This window comes from Podarcis raffonei, chromosome 4 (assembly GCF_027172205.1).
Source record: "Podarcis raffonei isolate rPodRaf1 chromosome 4, rPodRaf1.pri, whole genome shotgun sequence".
Taxonomy (NCBI): domain Eukaryota; kingdom Metazoa; phylum Chordata; class Lepidosauria; order Squamata; family Lacertidae; genus Podarcis; species Podarcis raffonei.
The window spans coordinates 35091048-35115209 of record NC_070605.1 but is presented as its reverse complement, the minus strand read 5'-3'; the positions used below and the strand labels follow the sequence as shown (position 1 = coordinate 35115209).

Sequence of the window (24162 nt, the reverse complement as noted above, 5' to 3'; positions counted from 1 at the left end):
GTCTATATAAGGAAGTTAAAGAAGAAGAGATCTATAAAGAAGAGACGGTTTAGTGAAATCACTCATAGCTTCTCTAGACTTTTCATTGCCAATATGCAAATCAGTCTTGAGCAAACACTTCTATTGCTGAACAAACAGTTCAAGAGTAAAGTGTACATTCTCTTTAATGAGAAGCAAGTTATTGAGGAAGCTCACTGGGTTCTGAGAGATTTCAAAGCCCGGGCTGGCTGCTGCTGGTGGAACAGAGAAACCAGCTATCCAGGAATAATTAACCCTTCAACACCTTCTCATACGCTGTATTTCTCTTCTTGTCCCTATGCTTCCTTCCTATTCCACAACTGCCAGCACCACCACCATTAGAAGATAACACAATAGAAAAGGTATATCTTGTGGATGGTTGCCAGTCACACAATTTTCTGGATGTATCTATTTGCAAAACTTCAAATATTGCCTCCCACCCACCCCACCCAAAAAGTTGAAAATTATAGGATTTGTACCAAAAGAGAAGCTGGCTATTTTTTTAAATACTAGACTAGCACCCAAGACTGATGACAGTGGCCTTTAATTCAAAAGGGAAAAGTCATGGTAGCCACTATTTTGCAGATGAACAAAAGATTCATATAGGGAAAATGATGCTGAACAATAGAAATACTTACTAAAACTTATTAATTAATGCAAAAAATCCATTTACCTGATTACCACATCATAAGAATCAATTGTCTCCCCCAGACTCTTGTTTCGAAGCACCCCTCCATTGCCAACAACAACACATTTTTTACAGGATGGGCTGCTGGAACAAAGAGATTGTGATCAATCAAAGTTTTGTGGAGAAGATGCTTTTCTTGGGGAGGTTTAATTTACCCCACCTGACAACATAATTAGCACAAACATTTAAACTCTGAGACAATTTGACAATGAAAGTGGAGAGCCAAGCACTTGAGGAAAAAAGAATAGGGAATATGACCAAATGATTGGAGGAATTAAGTAGAAGGGGGGATTTTAGGACCGGCCAGCCCTCCTGGTAGTTTTCTGCTCCTGACTGCAGCTTCTGAAGCTTCTTTTCAGGTTTTCCTCTTTTTAAAAAAGTAAGAGAATCCAGGTCTTGTATTGCTCTTGGACTCACAGTAGGGTCCTGTCCAGATGCTGTGGACTACGATTCTCATCATCCCTGGTCATTGGCTGTGCTTGCTGGGGCTAATGGGAGCACCACAAAGCTCTTCTTCCACTATGTGTGCTTAACTTTTTCATAAACCTGCAGTGAAGCCCCTTCTCTCCTGGGCCATACAAGCGGTTAATAGATTCTTCTTCTGAAGGACCTCAATTGCCACTCCAGCCACCTACCTAGACAGCACCAGGCAGTGGGTACGTCCTGTCCTTGAGGTCCTTCTAGCCTCACAAGCCTCAGCCTATTAAACAGGCTGGGCATTCTCAAAGGAGGCATTAATTGCTTATCATTCTCTTCCTTTCTTCCCTCCCACCCAAGAGCCTGAACAAGAATGCACAATGTGTACAATAAATTCATGCATATATCTTAGCTTGGCACTTTGCTTGCTGACATAAATGCATATAATGTAACAAGCTTATTTGTTATCTGTGAGTGGGGCATGGCACTCATAAGCCAGATTAGGAAGCAGCAAACAACACTGGTTCGTGTAACATTCTGGTGTGGAAAAAGCAGACAAAGGCAACTGCTGTGTGACAAGCTCCCCGAAACCAAATATCAGTGCTTAGCACACAGCAACCAATCTACAATAAAACAACACAATACCCTCCCACCTTCCTCTCCATTCCCCAGCAACAGTAAGTCTATTCTGTGGTGTTGTTTGCACTGCACAACGCTTCACCTTTATCCAAACCAACCTCTTCACCCCCCCAGGAGAAATCAGAAATATTCTTTCGAAGTCTGGCATTGTTTTAAACTTAACATACTTTTATCCCTTCTTCTCATCCTTTTAGAACGAGGGTGATCCAAATGTTGTGAGTTGAAGCTAAATGTTGGGAGATCGGGGACAGACAAAAAGAAGTACTTCTTCACAAAGCACAATGGAATTCGCTACCACAATATGAGAGGTGAGAGACTCTGTGTTGACCAGCATGTAATGGCTTTTTCCACCTGCATTGCCTCACCCTCCAGCCCTAAAAGAGCCACTTCCAGAGAACTGGGAGGGGAGAAAGACTCTGTTTGCCATTAGGAAGTGGTTAGTTTCCCCTATGCTGCCCTAAGGAATCTTCAGAAGGGAGTTGCTGTCACGGGCATGAATTGAATAGAGTGAAAGATTAGTAGTCATGGGAGTCTGTGTGTATGATTCTAACAGTGCAGTATCGAACACGAATGGACCAAGATGACTCAGTTGGTAGAGCATGAGGCTCTTAATGACAGGGTTGTGGGTTTGAACCCCATGTTGGGAAAACAACACTCTCTTTCCACAGGCATCTGGCTAGCCACTGTGAGGACAGAATCCTGGACTAGATGGGCCTTTGGTCTGGTATAGCAGGGCTCTTATTATGTTCTTAGTTTTACCTTATCCATACAGTGGTACCTCAGGTTAAGTACTTAATTCGTTCCGGAGGTCCGATCTTAACCTGAAACTGTTCTTAACCTGAAGCACCACTTTAGCTAATGGGGCCTCCTGCTGCCACCGCGCTGCCGGAGCCCGATTTCTATTCTCATTCTGAAGCAAAGTTCTTAACCTGAAGCACTATTTCTGGGATAGCAGAGTCTGTAACCTGAAGCATATGTAACCTGAGGTACCACTGTATTTAAAAATTAAGCCACCCTCAAATATGAAGTTATGGTGTAGAATTCACATGGATCCAGGAAATTAAAATGGGACCAGCTGGTGAAGGGCAGGTAATTGAATGTATATTTTCAGGACCCATTCTATTTTTCACAAGACCCTTTTTTGGTATCTTTCTAATTACATGTTTTTAAACTGGATTTTTTTTTTAATTTTCTCTTTTAAATTATTGTAACCTGCCCTGTGACCTTAGGCTAAAGGGTAGATAATAAATTAAAATCATCATCATAATTAAAATGGCCAACAACATTTTTAAAATGAATGAAAGAATGAATGAATGTTGATGTCAACAATTGAAGAACTGCCCAGATTTTTTTTTCTTTAAATGAACAATCAAAAGGGCAAATCCTTTTGAGTTCCAATTTGCATTTAGAACTCAACTGAGCTATGCAGTGAGTAATTCCATATTGTGTGTCCTGGGCGGCTGGGTTTTTTTTTTTTTTTACATGGGCCTTAATCTCAGCTAAAATGGTAGCAATTATATCAATCCAAAGACTGTATTTTTCATCAACAGTTGGCAATAACACAAAAATAACCTCACCTATCATCTTCAGTGAATACTCTGCAGTTTTGTAGTCTTGAAAGTGCCATATGAAAATACCTTTCTGTAATACAAATTATTTTAGAAAAATCATTAATTAAGAATCAGCACTTTATTGTACCAACAAAATTAAGCGTAATTGTGTTATGTGCATTTTTAAATAAAATATTAAATTGTCAGAGGTGAGTGTGAGTTTGTTAAATAGGTTTATGACCTTTTAATCTCATGAACACTGTTGGAGCAGAGACTTAAAACCCCAGCGGCAATAGTCATACAAAGATTAGGAAGAATACAAGTTTCTTGTGCTTATCTCTATTCCATGTTAATTGATGGAAATATATGGAAGCAGCCTATGATTCTCTGCTCCCAACCAAGGTGCCAGAATGTTGCTGTGATATGCATCCTCACAATTAAATTGGGCCCATTCTGCACATTCCATATCCCTGCAGGCAGCATCCACAATTCAAATGTTTAAAATGAAATATTGCATGGACCTTCCAAAACATTCAATTTCTCCTCTCCACCCCAAATATAAGCAGGTAAAGAAGGGTGCATGCAATACCATGTATGAAGAAGAATGAGGAGGGGGAAGCAGGAAATCACATTCTACATTTTCCATATCTGCTTGGTGTTGTACCATACTGCCTTTAAACAGCAACACCTCAGAAAAAACTTTACACCCATTAATAAATAATGAAAGGTTCACTTTCATCATTTAATCTTGCATAACCTTATATTTAATGCAGCACATATCAATGGCTTACCTGCTCCTTTTATTCCATAAGGTAGTTCGATCCTGTGACTTCCATGGTCCCCAGACACTTTTACAAAATCGTTAATGCACAGAAAAGGATAGAATTTTTCCCCCCTAGAGGAAAAAAGAGGGGAAAAATATTAAAATGTTAGTTCATTTGTTTTATAAAATAATGCCATGTTTGGTGCCAAAAAAGAAACCATCCCAAGACTGCTTACCAACATTTCAGACAAGAACAGACAATAATTTTAATGCATTATAAATAACCCCAAAACAAATAAAAATGGGAGTAGTTAACAACCAGCACATACAACACGTCAATAAAAAATTGAATGAAACAAGTAAATTTGAAAGGTCTACGTAAAAGTAGAGGCAAAGTCATGTGTACTTATTTAGGGGGAGATTTCCAGAAATGTGGGGCAATCAGAAGAAAGGCCCTGTCTTTGATGTCCACTTCGGTGATGAGCTTTGATGACTATTATTATTATTATTATTATTATTATTATTATTATTATTATACAGAAAGCAGGGCCTCTGAGCCTGGTTGTAGGATCTAGGAAGATTCATCGGAGTGCAGACCTGGTCCCCAAGCTTTCAGTGCTTTAAAGGTCAAAACAAGCACTTTAAACTGAGCCTGGAAACAAAGAGGCAGCCAATGTAGACAGCACAGTGTTCCTTGGTTCCCACGAGTTCAGTCAAACCTCGGTTGTCGAACATAATCCATTCTGGAACCCCTTCAGCTTCTGAAATGTTCGACAACCAAGGCATGGCTTCCGATTGGTTGCAGGAACGTCTTGCGACCAAGCAGAAGCCGTGTTGGACGTTCGGCTTATGAAAAACGTTCAAAAACTGGAGTATTTAGTTTGGGTTTTCGGCATTTGGAAGCCAAAACATTCCAAAACAGAGGTGTTTGGGATCCGAGGTTTGACTGTATCTTAAAAGTTGTATTCTGTGCAGGCTAAAGTTTCTGAACTGTCTTTAAAGGCGGTCCTACATATTGCATAATTTCCTCTGCATGCAACCAGAGCATGTGTAGCTGAGGCAAGATCTGTTTCTCCAGAAAGAGCTAGTGAACTAGCATAAACCGAGGCACTCCTAGCTTACTAGGTCACCAGTGTTTCCAGATTGCACATAATCCAAGAGAACCCCCAAACTGTGCACCTGGCTCTTTTAGATGGAATGCAACTTCATCCAAAACTCATACAGCAGTCTGTTCAACACTCAGAACTCCCATCTTTTCTAAATTAAACTTCATTGATTTGCTCTCACCTATCCAGAATCACCCTTCAGACATACATTCAAGGGTTTTCATCACCTCTCTAAGACTAAGTGCTCAGAAAACATTTGTTATGGATGCCCAATAAGCCTTACTATTCCATAGTAAATGCCTTTTCTAGAACCAATGATTGCTGAAATAAGAGCAAAACTTCCACTAGATTTCCAGAAGTGACTTTTATGTCATATGAAAGACTGAATAAAATGCAGTAATTAATAGATCAGGAAAACTTGAGAGCACTACATGTGAAAAGGATCTAGGAGTCTTGGTTGACCACAAACTAGACATGAGCCAACAGTGTGACGCGGCAGCTAAAAAAGCCAATGCAATTCTGGGCTGCATCAATAGGAGTATAGCATCTAGATCAAGGGAAGTAATAGTGCCACTGTATTCTGCTCTGGTCAGACCTCACCTGGAGTACTGTGTCCAGTTCTGGGCGCCACAGTTCAAGAAGGACACTGACAAACTGGAACATGTCCAGAGGAGGGCAACCAAAATGGTCAAAGGCCTGGAAACGATGCCTTATGAGGAACGGCTAAGGGAGCTGGGCATGTTTAGCCTGGAGAAGAGGAGGTTAAGGGGTGATATGATAGCCATGTTCAAATATATAAAAGGATGTCACCTAGAGGAGGGAGAAAGGTTGTTTTCTGCTGCTCCAGAGAAGCGGACACGGAGCAATGGATCCAAACTACAAGAAAGAAGATTCCACCTAAACATTAGGAAGAACTTCCTGACAGTAAGAGCTGTTCGACAGTGGAATTTGCTGCCAAGGAGTGTGGTGGAGTCTCCTTCTTTGGAGGTCTTTAAGCAAAGGCTTGACAACCATATGTCAGGAGTACTCTGATGGTGTTTCCTGCTTGGCAGGGGGTTGGACTTGATGGCCCTTGTGGTCTCTTCCAACTCTATGATTCTATGATTCTATGAAAACAGGAAGATGGATTAAAGTGCCTAAAAAACTCCTTTTAGGAGGGAGTGTGTCATTTGTGAAGGCTGTTAAAGCAGAACAGAAAACGGAAGTGATCCATTTTCATATGTACATTCTGGCAAGTGTAGCTTTTATAGACAAAAACCAGCTGGTGCCTGGCATACAGGCTCGATGCCTGATATGCATTGCTTGGTACTAATCCTCATGTTTTTGTGGCTCTAGTGCTGCACTGCAGCTACAAATCGAAGCTACAAACATGAGTCTGACCAAACTGCGGGAGGTAGTGGAAGATAGGAGTGCCTGGCGTGCTCTGGTCCATGGGGTCACGAAGAGTCGGACACGACTAAACAACTAAACAACAACAGTGCTGCACTGGTGAAAAAGAGGTCCCTGCTCTTGTTGTACATAAATCTGCACTTAGGGTGGTCTGTGCCCACACTTGACTTGTGTAAAGTAGTTTGATTATACTGCAATGATGCAACATACTTGGTGCTGAACTGCACTGGTTTTTCAAGTCACAGCTGTATTTTGGATGAACTGCAGTTCCCAAACCACCTTCAAAGGTAGCCCTGGATAACACCTTGCAGTAGTTTAAGCTGGAGAATAACAGGGTGTGAATAACTGAGGCCAGACAGTCGTACAGAAAGCGCAGCAGTCTAAATTGGTAAATGGTGCACTAATGTCACAAAGGCAGCCTGAACCTCCAGTGAGTAGGCTGCTGTTGCTTACTGGAGGCAGAGGAGCGAGGCAGTAGGGAGGCTGGTGCAGCAAACACACTGGTAGAGCCAATCTAGTGCTCCTGCTGGTAATTTGCACCACAAATACCTCCCTCTCACCTTGCCCTCCTGATCAACAGCAGCAACCCACCTGATGAGAAGTTCGTGTAGTGGCTCCATCCCACCTGGTGAGCTGCTTCTGCTACAAACTTGTTCTTTTGGGGTTCAGGTGGGAAGCCGGTGGATTAGGAGCTGCATGCAAACCACAACCTTATTGAACACGGCCCTCAGTACCTTCTGAAGCTGCCCCACTCTTCTATCCCATCAGAGTTCCTTCCTTCTTGTTCATGCATTGCTTATTTTCCTTGGCTTTTTGCCTTCTTTCTGTGTAGTTAGTGCAGAACAACTAGAAGGACCAGTATTTTTGGGGGGGCGGGGTAACATGAACTGGTGTGGGTGTTGTTCTTTTTCCTGACTGCATCGCTTAGGGTAAATGTCTGATAAGCGAGGTATGTGAGCACACATGCTAAGTCAGAAAATAATTGTTTTCACTTGCTTTCCAGAAAACTGTATTGATCTGTAATGCTTTAAAAAAAAACACATCAGTATACCTATTTGAGAGTAACCCCATCAAATTCAATAGGGTTTACTCTTCCCACCTTGGATCAAATCTACGTTTCCAGGTGTCATAAGAAAGCTGCAGAGATAGTGCAGGATAGTGCGCACCCCGGAAATGATCTCTTTCAGCTTCTGCCTTCTGGAACAGGGTTATAAAGACTAGGACGAGCCACCTGAGAAACAGTTTCTATCCAAATGTGATTTTGGTTTTAAATTCAGTGTAAGGAGTCTCTATGGTAGTATATGGTATTTAAAAATGGGGTATCAGAGTTTTTAGGGGGCTAACCAGGTTGGGATAGCTGGGATAGCAGGCTTGTTGGTTTTTGAATGTCTTACATAGATTTTTCAATTTCGTTGTTCTGACAATGACAATAAAGATTATCGTATCGTATTAAGAGTAGAATCTGCATAGGACTGCGAATTCTAACCTTTGGTAGCCACGCTGAAAACTGGTTTTTATTTGTAAATCCAAAATATATTTGTGTCTGGCTCCACCCACCACCAACATGTGGACATCAACAGATTACCATCAAGGGAATGCAACTAGCAACAGAAAAGAAGTCGCCCACCCTTGCTTTTGGAAGAGGGGACTGCAAGCCCATTCAGCACATGGTGACCATTAGAAATCCCCCTTTCCCCTTACTTTATTAAAGATGAAATGCCAGGTTTGTAAGGGCAACCTATTATTTGTCCTTTTCTGTCTCCTCCATCTGTAGGGGGCAACCTAGAACAACAACAAATTCACCATATTAAAATACACAAACAGACCGATAGGAGGTAGTGAACATCTGAAGCAAAATTTTATATAGATATACACACACACACACTCCATTTTATTTACAGACAATCCGTAAAACCTGCCACAGCCTTCAGTCTCAAATTAAGTCTTTCTAGGTTGCACTGTTTTCAGTGCACAAGAGTCATATGCCTTAAACTATACAACACGTGATGTTGAATTGCATATGTTTCTTGCCTGGTTTATGGGCTACTTATTCTGCAAGTTCAATGACTGATTAAAAAGCACCCAAAAGAGAACTTTAATAGAGCTGAATGCAGAAGGCTTTGAAACATGACATGCCCCACCCACATTGCCATACGACACAAGCTAAATTGAAAAGGACACTGCCAATATCATAGTGCTGTTATACAAATCTATGGTGCAACTACATTTGGAATAGTTCTAAGAAGGAGGGTTGCAGCTTTTTAATTCAGAGAAAAGATGAGTAAGTGGGTTAACAATGGGTGATAAGTCTGTGCTTTTCTCGTGGTTTATTTCTATGGATCATGGCGTCAGTGCAACTGGCATACGTTTCAGATAAAATATACCATTCATGAACTATCTGTGACCCTGATACAAGCTCCTGTCTTAAATTCAATCCGGAAGGTACAGCAACCATCCTGACCCTTAAGAGGTACATACTAATCAGCATACTAATCTTACATTTACCAACACAGTTGAATTACCGCCCTCCTGTAAATAGGAACCAGACTTCACAGAGATAATATGGAGTAGGAACCAATCTTCACACAGATAATGAAATCCTCTTTCAAGAGTAAATTTATGATTCAGGAACTGTATAACCATATTGTCTTCCTGTACTGAAGACTTCAGAAAAGTGTAAAAATTAAAGCATCATGGTGTTCCAGTTTGGGTATTAAAAATCACTTTAAACTGTGAAATCCTCAAGCATCCTTAGTCAAAATAAGGTAGTGATACCTTTTCAGATTAAGTTCCACTCAGGTCAGGGATAGGGGACACTTGCCTATAATGCAAAATGTCATAAGTAATTCTGCAGTCATTTTGTTTTTCCTCAGACACATTTGCTAACTAACCTACCAACATGTTTTCCAGCTCCTGAATAAGATATGCAATTGCAGAGGTACAGCCAAATGATTCTTAGAGAGATCTGCAATGACAAATTAACAGGTAGTTTGTCTAAGTCTAAGAAGATGTTGTAATTACCAATAGTCATTTGTCCTTCGCAGGTTTCGGTGTAGTATAACATACATCACTCCCGCACCCAAGAGAATCGCACATATGATCCGTTTCATGACTGTCAAATCTGAAACAAAAGTTCAAAAGAGAAACGTTAGAGTTATTTCTAGATGTCAAATTTCGGAGAAAGAAAGAAAGAAAGAAAGAAAGAAAGAAAGAAAGAAAGAAAGAAAGAAAGAAAATAATCTGTCACCTGTCATTTATCAGTTTCACAGGTTTTCTTTAAGTGTATGGACTACTGACTCAAATTCCAGCTGAAGTACAAAGGGGTTCATTGACATGCTTGCCTATTAATATGATATGAAGGCAGCTGTGTTTGCTCAATAGGTTTTAAGGTGTTTAAATAAACCAGTCATGAAACAAATCTTGCATAGTCTTTGCTCTGAGCCTGGAAAAATGGTAGATCTTTCACAACTGTTTGATTAGCTATCAAAGCTAAGTTCTGTAATAATATCCTCCGTGATCCTGGTTAAGGGCCTCGTAGAAATCTGTTCCTATATTTGCTCTCTGTCTTTGTTTTCAGCTCATTTCCTTTCCGCTTTATGTAAAACACCTCCTCTGTAGCAAATATTGTGGCTTGCTGAAAACAGCTCAGCGCATTCTCTCTAATATACTATTTCCTAAACATGGCTTTCTGTACTGAGCATCTTGGTCAACCCGCTTCAGCAAAATGGAAAACCTCTATAACCCCCCCCCCAACAAGCATAGACTTTACATTTATGCAAGGGGAGCACTCTATTAAATGGAGAACCAGGGCTGATTTAAATTGCTTAAGAGCACAGATGGCCGGGGGGCAGCGGAGGGGAAGGGACTCTAGCATTTCTTTCCTCAATGGGGCCAAGATGACATGAGTTGTGCTAACTCCATAAAACCTACTACCTCAATCTGGTGCCTTCTCAACTACTACTCCCATCTCCTGTTGGGAGTGCAACAGAGAAGGCCATACATGTTGGATCTGGGCAGATCAGCCAGGAAGGAGAAGCCAGTGGGGAAGGAAACTGCCCTTTTGTAGGACTTGTCTGGTCAACCAAAAGGTGACTCTAACTCAAGCAGTGACTCTAACTCAAGTCCTTGGGGGAGAAAAGAAGGGATGTTCTTTTTCCCTACTGCCTGTTTTCCTTTGGGTTTCAAAGGAGAGGTTCAGAAGCACCCCTCGTACTGAGCCAGGGACCATAGTGTTGACCACGATGCCCACATAGCAGGGGTTAAGATGGCAGCCTAAATGACCCAACACATTTTGTCCAATTCCACATCCAGATGGAAGGTCTTTAGTTCCACCATATCCATGTTGCTGAGATGCCCCAGCTAAGGACACCTGTGTGCCACCCATTTCTTGTTCCTCCCAACTGACTGCTTTCAATGAGGGGGCTGGCACTGTGTTGCTTTTATTGTTATTACAGTGGTACCTCGGGTTACATATGCTTCAGGTTACAGACTCCGCTAACCCAGAAATAGTACCTTGGGTTAAGAACTTTGCTTCAGGATGAGAACAGAAATCATGCTCTGGCAGCAGCGGGAGGCCCCATTAGCTAAAGTGGTGCTTCAGGTTAAGAACAGTTTCAGGTTAAGAATGGATTTCCGGAACGAATTAAGTACTTAACCCGAGGTACCACTGTATTTGTATAGCTTTAATATATATTTATATGTATACATATAGTTTTAATTTAATTTAATTTAATTTTTTTAAAAAAATCTCTATGTTTTTAGCTGTTCTTATTTTTATTTGTAAGCTGCCTTGAGTCACTTTCACGGAAGAAGGTGGGATATAAATAAATACATCATAATAATCCTTGGCAACTGACAACAACAACTGGGGCTGGTGGGAAGTTGTAACTTTGGGGAGGGGAAAACAGCTGGGGGCACCAAGTTGGGAAAAGTTGCCCTAAAGCATTCATCAAATGAACTCAAATGGTTGACATTCTGCCTTAAAAGCATGCAACTATGTTTCAGACCCTCTTGAACACTTGTTTCATTTTTAGATGAAATGCTAATTTTGCATATCTCTACCTCTCTCGTGAATTTAGGTGGGCAGATTCTCTATTCATTACAACTTTTAAAACCCCCAACAACAACAACCTTAACACGTTACAGCTCTAATCGTTAAAACAGTTCGCATTTTCGAGCACGTCTGACCATCCAGTCTATTTGTATAATCTAACAAATCCATCCCAGAAACAAACAAGAATTTCTGGACAGCAGATACCCACACCCAGCTGTTTCAGTTCATGACACACACAGAAAGGAAGGGCTCTAAATTTTATGGATTGTTAACCTGGGCAGAGTTGTTTCTGCTCTAGCTAGAAAAAAACTATTTATGGTTGGCAAACATATATGTGATGTGAATCGATTCTAATCTGCAAAGGCTTGAGCAAACTGACTTCCCTATGATCTCTACTGACTGAACTTGGTAGGCCTGCTGTATTGCCCATAGTGTACAAGGCAATCACAATTCTATACCAAAAAAGGGAACAAAAATGCCATGGTGCCTGAAAGACCACCAAATGAGTTGCAGCATAAGCTTTGGTGGTGGGGAAACCCTCCTCAGATGCATGACATGTTATCCACAGCTAATACCATGGACGTGTCTGGAACCCAATTCCCAAGGAGTACTGGCTAGCGTCTGACTTTAATATCTGTCACTGCCTGGTATATCTCAAGGAGGTTTAACAAACTGAAGGACATTGTCCTCTTTCTATGCTCCTTCCGATGGAAACATGCAAATGGGAACAGATATACCCTGCTTTAAGTCGTTTACATACTGTCTTCCCCTGTATATTATTTACTACAAAGCTCAATGACAAAGCTCTTTAGCGACAAAACGTCTGATTACCCGAATGACGTCTGAGCACTGAACCACTGGTATATCACAAGTGGACACTTTACTTACTGTGTTTGCAACTGATTAAGATAAAACCTGTTTGGGAAAGAAACTACTTTTGCCATCTTTATGGACATCTGAAGTTTGTATTGCTGCATTTTTGCTGCTCTGTTGTTTTAATATGGTTTTGAAATACTGTTAAAACAATAAACTACCGAGCTCCTTGCAGGAACAGCAAGGCACACATGTAATAACATCAACAGATTTGACAGCAAAAGGGAAAAGTGAGTGAGAAGGATAGCAAGCACTGAAGCAGCTACTACATCTCTGAATGGGATCAGGTTACCTTCCTGCTTGTTATGATGTTCTTCCTGGGAGGCAGTGGGTGCTTCTCAGTGGCTCATACTTTCCCGACTGCCTTCAGCTCTGCAGTCCCAGGACTGTTACGGATTCCTATTACTGCTAACATTATTGATGGATACTGTTGTTGTTTTAAACACTGCCCTGGGAGTGGTAACACTTAAAGGTGGAACATAAGTTTCAAAATAAATCAACACATAAAAATATTTTAAGGTGCCGCAAGAAGCTTTCTTGTTTTAACAGCGACCCCTCTGGAGTCACTCAGTACAGACACAAGCTGTTTGAAAAAGGGCTTTCAGGCAGCCCTGTGCTTTGAAGTCCCAGAAATTGGGGCTTCAAAGTGCAGCTTCACCTGATGTCGTAGTGCAGGTGGTCAGTCCCAGCCACTTGTCAAATTTGTTCCACCAGGAGTAAGGAGATAAGAATATGACCTGCTGGTCAGAAACGATTACCTACCCTTTCCTTAAGCCAGGGAAGACAGAGTGAGACCCTGGAACCAAGAAGAGAAAGATGGGCATATTTGCCTTTTAAAAAATCTGGATTCCCTGTCACAGGGCCATGTGCTCTGCAGGCTAGGCCTACCCAACCAACCACACATTTGACAACTGTGGCCAATGATCTTCCTAAGTATGGATGAGCCTCTTACTGTTGCCAAACATACAGCTGATGGGGGAGGTGGGCACTGGTTGCAACTACATGTACAGCAGGGGAAGTCTATGAAGCCCAACTAGCTCCTCACGGATGCTTTCAACACATTAAATTGTGCATCTAAACTGCCCTACTGTGTATTCCTTCAAGCAAATCGGAGCCTAGCTGCCATCTTCAAATGGCTTGCAGCCACTGCTCCTATTTTAAAGTCCCAGAGGATCGGTTTTCTTCCTTGTGCCAACATAAATACTACATTCATAGGTTTTTGCAAAGTTACTTATTTTCATAGCACTAAACTGTTTGCTTTCTCAGGGTATCTTAAGCTATCCTGATAGCAGTAAGCTAGAAAGCAAAAATCAACAATGGTTTTTTTTGTGTTTTTTGCAGGAACAGTGTGTTTTGTTCTACTAGTATTCTGAATGCTCAGTAATTAAGATCCCTAAAGTAGAGGTCACTAACCCCCAAACCCAGAGGTTGGATCAGGTACCCAAAGTGATTTTTCTGTCCCATGGAGACCCTACTCATTTTGGGGGGAGGGTGTTGCAGTAAAAATGTAGGGATGAAGTAAACACAGAACAAGGGAGGGGACAAAGTTTTCCGCCCATCCCAGTACCTTGATGGGAGTCCCTCTTCCAGTTAAGATGGTGACAGGTCAGACAGGCAGCTCCAGAGCGCCACAGATCTAAACTGAGTTTTATTTGATTTTAACCTGTTTTAAACCAAGTGTTTTATCAACTTTCAACTGTTATTTTAACTTGGAAGCTGGACAGCAGATTAACAGCAATTAACAGGCCTGGGGCTTCTCTGTTTTGTTGACATCCCCTTTTATAGAGTGGAGGCGCGGGAAGCGGCTGAAACAGAAATTGGAATTATTGATATTTTAATTTGGCTTTAACACAGCTTTTAATTAGACTTAACTTGGACTTGTTTTATCAACTCCCCATTATTTTGGAGACCTGAGGGCTAGGGACTGTGTTGTTTGTTGTTTGCCAGTCTAGGTGGCCTGTCCCCTTTTAAATAATTCCACAGTGTAGTGAACAAAGAAACGTTTTAAGTTGCTACATATAAATCACCTTGGAGATGAGGCTGAGAATCAACCATTATGAGAAACAGACGGGCCAACCTGGGAGGAAGCTGGCCTTAATAAGAACTCTTATATCTTTAAATAAGGAATTTCAATTATTTCCTTCATCTTCCTGGGTTGCAAAAAGCTTACAACAGGGCAGTGATGGCCAAACTTGGCCCTCCAGCTGTTTGGGGACTACATTTCCCATCATCCCTGACCACTGGTCCTTTTAGCGAGGGATGATGGGAGTTGTAGTCCATAGACAGCCAGAGGGCCAAGTTTGGCCATCACTGCAATAGGGGAAGATGGTACTCACTCGTGCCCAAGCTTCTAGGGCCCCCTCTCCACAAGGAAAGCCAAAGGACAGGCCCAGCATCAGAAAACCATCCTGGACTTTTACAGGACAGACAACAACACACCAACGGGGACTAATATCACAAATACAAGGTGCCTGAACGCAATTCAGCCTCTTGATAATCATGAAAGTAGATTTTATGGGTTAATCGTGCTGTTAATTTATTTCATCGGATAATTCTTCTAGCTCTTGCTCAGTATGTTAATTTAAATAGCAGTGTTATTTCCCAGATTTTTCTCAGCCATTCTGATATGGGAGGCGGATTTTCATTTCTCCAATAACATCTGCAAATCGAAAGACAGAACGTTTTCAACCTCTGTCCAAATCATACATAGCAGGACTGTTTTAGGGTTCCTGGATAATCTAATACATTGTTCAAAAGTTCCTTATCTCAACAGAACATCAGCATATATGCACAAATTCATATTTTACTGATTTACACCTCCAGCATCAGATGAGTTTTATATATTTTGCTTAACCTGCATGGTTGTCAAATGCTACTATACAAATTTTTAAAGCTTTTATGATTTACACTTATCAGTAGTGATGATGCAGTATTAAACAGCCAGAACCGTTATTCAGTTTCCATATAGAGATTATATATTGATAAATCTCATATTTTTAAAATGTTAATCAAAATTGGTATCTTACAATATCTGGTATCTTTTGCTAATTAAGAGGCTTTGGTCTGAGTGAATCAGCATCTCTTTCAAAAGATCTATATTCACAAAGATATTTGTAATGCATATTCAGTTGACTGGCAATATGCCTTAGCTGGAAAGATTGGAATAATGGTAGTTGTGCAGAATCAATGTTACTTGTTTATATGAAATTATGTGCCCATAAATAATCCATTAAAAAAAGAGAGAGAAACTTCCAGTATTTTTGAACACTATACTAGTGAATTTATTTGTGAGCCAAGATGTACTTAGGGATATGCTTGGGGGCAGTGTTAGAGATATGAAGGCTAGGAGCTAAATGGCACCTTAAACCTAGGTTATGGGCGCAACAACAGAATGTCTAGGCATACTTTTAAATAACAAGAATACAAAGCTGAAAATAAATGAACTGCAGCTAAACTCTTATATTCATTTTTTACATGGTCTAGTCCTCTTCTGAAGACTGCAAAAAACAAAGCCATGCTTCCTCTGCCCACCCCTCTAATATTCTTAAGAGGGTCTCTTCTCCAGTCTTCAGAAAGCGGCTGCAAGTGGGGAGGCAGAAAAAGGTCCTTCTTTCCTTCCACTCTTCAGTTTTAATCTGAAATCTTAGGTGCAGTACTGCGTCCAGAGCTCAGAAACTGCTCATACTATTGAAATTACTTGTCCCTAGAACAACGGGAGTTTTGAATGCTGCTTGGGGGAAACTGATGTTAGTGTTTACGCCAAACTTTTAATACAGATTTAGAGTGGATGTCAAGACTTGAGAATCAATAACGTATGTTCTTAGTTGTACCGTAACAGTTTCCAGAACTGCTATTATAGATCTCTTTTTCTGCCTTAATTGCTTTGCCTATTTTGAATCACTTTGAGATATAGGCCAAGCTTTACTGCTTGAAAATATCTTGTTAGGGCAGGTATTTCAAGATCTCCTTTGCTTCTTTTCCAATATAGGTTTTCACTGGTGATTCTCTGTGGTTTTATTTGATCAGATGCATTTTAATTTTAAAAATTGGTCAACTTTTTAATTTAAAACTTTCAACTTCCAATGCATTCTAGGGTTTTGAGGGAAAACAATTTCTGTATTCACCAGGCCTACAAAAGTTCGTAGCCATCAACCTCTGCTACCTTCCTTCTAAATTATATTTGTAAAGCCTCTTGTTTTGCAGCAGGATGCTATGACTCCTGCTCACATAACTGCTTTTTTGTCTCTTGTTTTTGCCTGTACACATTTGTACAGCATCCTTTTTGAGCTTGGGAGTGGGGAAGAGAGAACCAAGCAGAGTATTCTAAATGTGGATACACGATGACCTTCATAAGAAGCAACCCACTTGAACTTTGCAAGAGCTTTGGTCTCTATTAGACTCCTCCCACTTGCTCTTAGCACCCAGATAAAAGAGAGCCAACTAAGAAAGAGGAAGCTGTGGGTGAACATTTCAAACAGCAAAGCACTTTTTTCTGACAGAACTCCCATGCATTTAACAGTTGTCTGGCAGGTAGTCATTTAGCAGCTTGAAACCTTTTCCTACATGGCGAAGTGGTGTGGAAGGCTTCCCTTTCCTGAGCATGTCTGCCGTCCAAGTAGCAGACTTAAATTACAGAGAATCCTTGCCAGAATGGAGGCTACCAACAGCACTGGGCCCTCCTTATCTGCAGATGAAAGAAATAGAACTATCAATATAAGAAAAAGCAAACAAAGGAAGTGTGGGAGGATTGTGGGAAATATATCATCTTCTTTGGCAATCCCTCGTAGATGAGTAAGAAGCAGCAGTATAAGAAAAAGGGTTTGGAGAGGACTTCATATCAGGTGGACTCCACATATATGCGGTATCTACTTCTGTTCGGAAGCCTTTGAGTCGTATCTGGCTCAGTAAGAGGCACTCCTTTAGTTTCCAACCAAAGGAGAAAGTGGCAACAAAATTTGGGAACCAGAGCGCTTAAGAACCCAACCAAAGGCCCACTTAGTCCAGCATCCTCTTGTCACAGTAGCTAGGCAGAGCCCTCCAAGAAGCCAGAAAGTGGGGCACAGGTGCAATAGCACTTTAGAGGGCTAGGAGAAAGAGGGGCTGAGCAGGGGCATAAGCAGTTGTGGGAGACAGAGGCAGAGCACAGTGTTAAGCCCTTCTTCAGGTAAACATGCCTAGATCAGAGAAAGAGGGGTCTCTCTCTCTCTCTCCCCTTCGCTGTGTGTGTGTGTGTAGTTGTAACTTGAAGGTAGAAAGATGTAGCACCAAGTCATTATTCCAGGGGAGGAGTCCCAGAAACAACAGGCAGCCAAGGATAAGGAATAAATAAGGTCAACCTGGACATAGGACTCAATGTATCATTAGAAAGCAGAAAGCACATCAGAGTTTTATATTTTAATAGAAGGTACAGAAATTATTTCCACAGAGACTGTACGCAAAAGTGGTTCCTTCTGCAGCTACATACCCAATGAAAATTTTTCCCTTGTGCTGGAGGGGGTGCTTTTGTTGGGATTCCAGTGAGGGAGAGAACTAAGCCTCACCACCTTGTACACTCTGGTCCCTGTAAAAATTGTTTTCACTTGCCTATTACTATTACTTTCAAAGCCCTAAACGGCTTCCTAACAATTCACTTGGTGTCACATCTACTTTGGCCCTTATTTAAGACAGCAAAAGACCTTGAGAGGCTAAGGATAGTAGAATTGGAGAAGTTCCAACTTCTGCAACATCCATTGTCATGGGCACTCCAAAAGTACTTAACAGTGCTGCATGTTTAGGAACTTCCTCAAACTAAGTTTGTATTGATATATGAGGAAATCCCAACGAAAGAACAGTGACAAGAAAAAGTGACGAGTTATGCAGAGTTGGCTAAACTGACATATAAATTGTGGGATAAGAACAACTGTGGCTTTAAGGAAGAATGGGAGCTTTTAACAAATTATTTAAAAAGGCAACAAAATGAACTGGACTCCGTGTAAACATACACAGATTTATTGGTTGATAACATGTTAGATAGATAATGTAAGGATATGTAAAATTTTATAACATGCAGAGAATAATATGTGCTGAGAAATCAGAGAGAGGAGCTGAGGGAAGTCTTTGGTGGGGGAGGGGAGGGAGGGATGGAATGGGGGAAAGGGGGGGGGAAATAATGTATGTGACTATATGGTTTGATAATTTGTTATGTTGAAATTGCTAATAAAAATATTTTTTTTTAAAAAAAGGGGGTTGTATTGATATAAAGTCTCACAGAATAGCTTGCATTTGAGAAATGAATTCATGCTGAGTGATTGAGTCTAGGGAGTGATGGACCAGTTAGCTTATGTCTGAATTATGCACATGGAGCAGAACCACACCAATGAGCAGCTACAGTCAAAATCAGGCATCCCCAAACTCAACCCTTCAGTTATTTTGGGGCTACAGTTCCCATCATCCCTAACCACTGGTCCTGTTAGCTAGGGATGGTGGGAATTGTAGTCCCAAAACAGATGGAGGGCCAAGTTTGGGGTTGCCTGGTCAAAATGGTTTCTCTTATCCAGCCACGTGAACTAAGCCAGAGTGGCTGATCCACATTAAACATCAAAGCTTAACCCATCTCATCCACAAGCAGGTACCACCAGGGACTATCTATCCTCTTTTTCCAGGACATGTTCTCTTTTTTCATGGGCAGAGTCATCATAGCAATTCATGGTTAAAAGTAAAACTCAGCAAATGTGTCCTCTTTTTTGCTCTTCAAAATATGGCAACGCTATGGGACCTTCAGGGAAATAAATTATTTTTTGCAAAATAAAACACTGGCCGCTCAAGCATATGAGTGTGCCAGCATAGATGAGAGAAAGTTTTATGTTTTGTTTGGGAAGGCAAAGCATTCATTAATTCTCATACCTAACACACACTAATTTATATTATCTCTCCCCCAGCTACACATCCATCCATATTCACTCCCCCCCCCACACATACCTCTGTCCTGAAATTATTGTAGCGGGCGGGGGGGGGGATTGATTTTCAGAGAGACTGTTACTAGAGTTAACATTCCCTCCAATGATACAAACTACACCAAACTACACCAAAATTTGGTGTACAAACTACACCAAAATTCATATTGGGGGAAAAACACTCACAGGAACCATTTTTTCCAAGCCTAATTGTGAAGTGAAAGGGCAAGAGAGAACGTCATAGCACACAGGGAGAAGAGGGTTAATCCTTCCCTCTCCAGTTGAAACTCCTCCCTCCAAAATGTCCTCTGTGCAGCAATTAAATTTGAAAGCATCCTTCCATTAGTTCAAGTGGAAGCGTATTTTCAAGTCTCATTGCTGCACAGGGGAAGAGGTGAGGAAAAGCAAGCCACATAGGGAGACTAGTGGTTTCCCAAACAGCTTGATGCTAGAAATGTATACAATTACGCCTGGCATGGAGAAAGAAAAAATTCCCTCTCATTCGTGATACTAAAACTCAGGTTCCTCCAATGAGGAAATTGCTTAGCAGCAATGAAGGTGGGTCCCTTGCAGTTGCAGTGTACAAGTGCTGCCCCTTGCAGAACTCAGTGGGGAAGAGGAGAGGGGCTAAACTAGAACAAATTCTCCCCTTCTCCAATTGGCCCTACTATTGGTCTGACTGCCTTCCACCCCAATGGGCACCAGCCACCGTGGAGTAGCAGCAGATTCAGAAATGACTACTTATTCATGCAACGCGTGTCTAATTTATGGAACTCACTGCTGCGAGCTGCTGACTATGGCAATTATGTTGTTGTTGTTTAGTCGTTTAGTCGTGTCCGACTCTTCGTGACCCCATGGACCAGAGCACACCAGGCACTCCTGTCTTCCACTGCCTCCCACAGTTGGGTCAAACTCATGTTTGTAGCTTCGAGTCTCCTCCAGCACCATAATTCAAAAGCATCAATTCTTTGGCAATCAGCCTTCTTTATGGTCCAGCTCTCACTTCCATACATCACTACTGGGAAAACCATAGCTTTTACTATACGGACCTTTGTTGGCAAGGTGATGTCTCTGCTTTCTGCTTTTTTTCTGGCAATTATGCTAGATGCCTTTCAAAGTGGACTGGACAGATCCATGAAGAACATGTGCCTACCAGTAATGACAACTGTGTGGAACCTCAGGAACCTCAGCTGCTGGGGAGCACAGAAGGTCTGCTGTCCTCTTTTCTGGCTTCCCAAGAAATCTAGTTAGCCACTGTGGGTATTCTGGCCTGATCCAGCAGGACACTAGTTTAAGATATAAATGCATTTTGCTGCACAAGCTGCATGGCTGGTTTCTGGTATAAATTAGGCAGTTGCCTGCTTGCGGAGAGGGCTTCATGGTTATGGATTCCATGTGCTTAACATAGCTGGGGCACACTGTGTCCAAAAACCCCTATGAGAGATAAAACATCTAGATACAGAATACCTCTCTCCCATGCACATACTTTTAGCCTATGGGCCATCAATTGCTCTAGCCTGATTTACAAGCCACAGAAGGCAAAGGCAGGAATAATACTATTAGAGGTATGGATTACCTTGTTTGAACAGAAACGGCAATGTAATGGAAAATGCATTAAACATACAATTATATGAGATAATGGGTATTTATTTTTATTTTTTTAGAAGTTCACGGATAGGTCAAGGAAGGAAACATTCCTTATATCCTGTAGCAGGAGTAGCATGGACATTCATTAGTTAGTGCTTACGAGGAAAGAGGCAAATTACGCTGACAGTAGGGAGTGTCTTGTTTCTGAAGAGCTTCAGTATGAAACAAAACATGCTGCTGAGCACTTGGCCAAAAAAATAAAAAAGCCAAGCAAGTGGAATGCTACACAGCCAATTAAACTTTTTTTCCCCCCAGAAAGCTACTCACTTCTAAAACAATCAATCAGCAAGAAGCTGTTCCTGCTTAGAAGCAGTGCCAAAGCTGACTGGATCTGTAGATCCCTGGGATACAGATAATGAAAGCACATTCCCCTCCCCCATTTTTTTCCCATAGCAACTTTGTTACTTACAGAGCAATCCTAAATCCGGCAGAATGATGGCTAAGGGGCTCTTATGAGATCTATGAGTGCTGCTCTGCCACTGGAGAGGGAGACCAGATCTCTGGTACGTTAGAGAAAACAGGGTGGGTGGCATCCAGCTAAACAGCTTTTCTACTGCAAGAACTTTGGGCTGCGTATAGTATTTCCTCTTCCTCTCTTCTGTTTGTGTGCCCCCTAACTCTGTTTCAAATGGTATGGGGGGGGATCCAGACCGTATTTAATGGGCACAAAACTTCAGGGTATATGAATCTGAATGGTTCTCCTCCACAACATGGATCACTGCTCCCAACACCCACCTTCCATTCCATTACAAACTGCAGGCTTGGGTGTCTCAACAGGCCCTGCAATATATATTTTCTCTTTTCCCATAACCTTTGGATTTTAATTTTTGTTTTTGCTTACCAGATAAGTTCAACTCTGCTCACTACTCTGATCTTTTAGGCAGTCCCAATAAAGGCATCATCTACTGTTGCTCTGATATGTGTTTTCCCTAATGAGCCAGTGTGATTTTTCTGCTCCTAACAGTATTAACTGTATCATGATATTTTATTATTATTATTATTATTATTATTATTATTATTATTATTATTATTATTATTATTATTTGGGTCTTTCAGCCCATCCTAACACCATTCATGCACCCAGTCTATAAAGGCAGGTTTCAAGGAGACTTTTGCAACAGCAGTCTGATTTTCAGAACCACTTCACTTGTTACAAAATACCTTTGAATCTGTGTAGGAAACAACGTGCAACTCATGTGTAGATAATCATGTGTGATGGTCACACACATTGTTGCTTTTCTTAAGAACACAGAGGCATCAAGTAGACGCTCACTTAAACTGTGGCTTATTACATTCCCTTTCCCCATTAAAGGAGACGCAAGCCAAGAAGAACCGCTCTTCACTCACAGCCCTAATGCTTTGGGGCAATGACAGTTCATTAACCATAGTTAAGAAGGGGGTCCAAGTTCACAAATAATGCTAAGCTATGGTGGATGTTAACTAATGTTTTGTGAATCAACCACAACATTTGATTAATGAGTGAGCTTTGGTCATAGTTAATAAACCATAGTTAAGCTGCCTGGCCTGGGTTCACATTAATGCTAGCCCATCATTTAAGAAACCACATACAGTGGTACCTCAGGTTACATATGCTTCAGGTTACATACACTTCAGGTTACAGACTCTGCTAACCCAGAAATAGAACCTCGGGTTAAGAACTTTGCTTCAGGATGAGAACAGAAATCGTGCTCCGGCGGTGCAGTGGCAGCGGGAGGCCCCATTAGCTAAAGTGGTGCTTCAGGTTAAGAACAGTTTCAGGTTAAGAACAGACCTCCAGGACGAATTAAGTACTTAACCTGAGGTACCACTGTATTAATAAACCTCGGCTCAACATTATGTGCGAACAAAACAACTCTCTATGTAGACTGGCAATAGCTCACTAGGGTTTCAGAGATGCTAGGGGTTCGACTCTACCATTGAGCTGTGGCCCAAGTTATGGTCTAAAAATGTTTCCCCCACTTTTTGTGCACAAACCAGGAAACTATTATTCCACTTTCCCTGCAAAGTCACTGGACACTTACAGTGAAGCAGTCCTTGCATTTGAACACACGGACAGCAGACATGATAAAAATTATTTTCTGAGAAGAAACACTGAGAAAAATCTGCAATTCATAATTCTGATTTTTGCTCTTTCCAAAATTGCCTGCGTTGCTCTGAAAGGGCACGTGCCTGTGGTCAAAAGCGTATCTTATCAGAGGCTTATTTGTCCCTGCATGCTTCATTACATTCTCACAAAAGACCAACTTGCAAGCTGCAGGCAGTTTCAAAGAAACATGTTTCAAAAGGAAACTTGCAACAGGCTTGTATCTTTTGTTTCCTGTGCCAAGATAACCTTTCCCCACAGCTTCCTATCTTTACAACAACTCTTCCTGCCCCCAGGCTCCCCATCTCAGGCTTTGTATCCTGGGACAAGAGGAACTGTTGCCTGCTTGGATGAGAAAGGTTCCTTTGCCTTTCCAAGATTGAAGACCATCTGTTTCTGGAAAAATGACAGGTTCCCCTTTTGGACCTCATTCTTGCACACTATCCTTAGAATCATAGAATTGTAGTGTTGGAAGGGACCCTGAGGACCATCTAGTCCATGGGGAGGCAAACTAAGGCCCGGGGGCCGGATCCAGCCCAATTGCCTTCTAAATCCAGCCCGCAGACGGTCCAGGAATCAGTGTGTTTTTACATGAGTAGAATGTGTCCTTTTATTTAAAATGCATCTCTGGGTTATTTGTGGGGCATAGGAATTCGTTCATTATTATTTTTCCAAAATATAGTCCAGCCCCCCACAAGGTCTGAGGGACAGTGGACCGGCCCTATGCTGAAAAAGTTTGCTGACCCCTGATATAGTCCAATCCCCCATAATGCAGGAAAATGCAGCTGTGGGGCTCAAACCTGTAACCTTCATGTTCTCAGCACCATGCTCTAACCAACTGAGCTATGCAATCCTTGCTCCAAAAGTACAATAATGGGGGCAGTTCCTTCCTAAGAACTCACTTAACAGCAATACTGCACTACAGAATCCATCTATGTGAACTAGTTTTTGGCATGTATTGATTCTGTAATACTGAAGCCTATTCCTGAGGCATATTTTCTTGA

At 41.5% G+C, this 24162-nt stretch overlaps 1 protein-coding gene across 2 annotated transcripts in view; it reads right to left on the bottom strand.

Annotated features, from left to right (window-relative positions):
• Positions 1-24162, bottom strand: part of ST3GAL6 (ST3 beta-galactoside alpha-2,3-sialyltransferase 6) — a 43528-nt gene that overhangs the window by 5668 nt on the left and 13698 nt on the right. The window contains exons 2-6 of one of the 2 annotated variants that reach the window (XM_053386177.1): positions 9592-9691; positions 8272-8352; positions 4104-4207; positions 3340-3403; positions 692-790 (exon numbers count right to left, since the gene is read on the bottom strand). In XM_053386177.1, the coding sequence (XP_053242152.1) occupies positions 692-790; positions 3340-3403; positions 4104-4207; positions 8272-8352; positions 9592-9680 (437 nt within the window). In that variant the 5' untranslated portion in view covers positions 9681-9691. Of the gene's footprint in view, positions 1-691; positions 791-1929; positions 3313-3339; positions 3404-4103; positions 4208-8271; positions 8353-9591; positions 9692-24162 lie in introns of those variants that run through there. The other variant, XM_053386178.1, reaches the window with a different exon arrangement.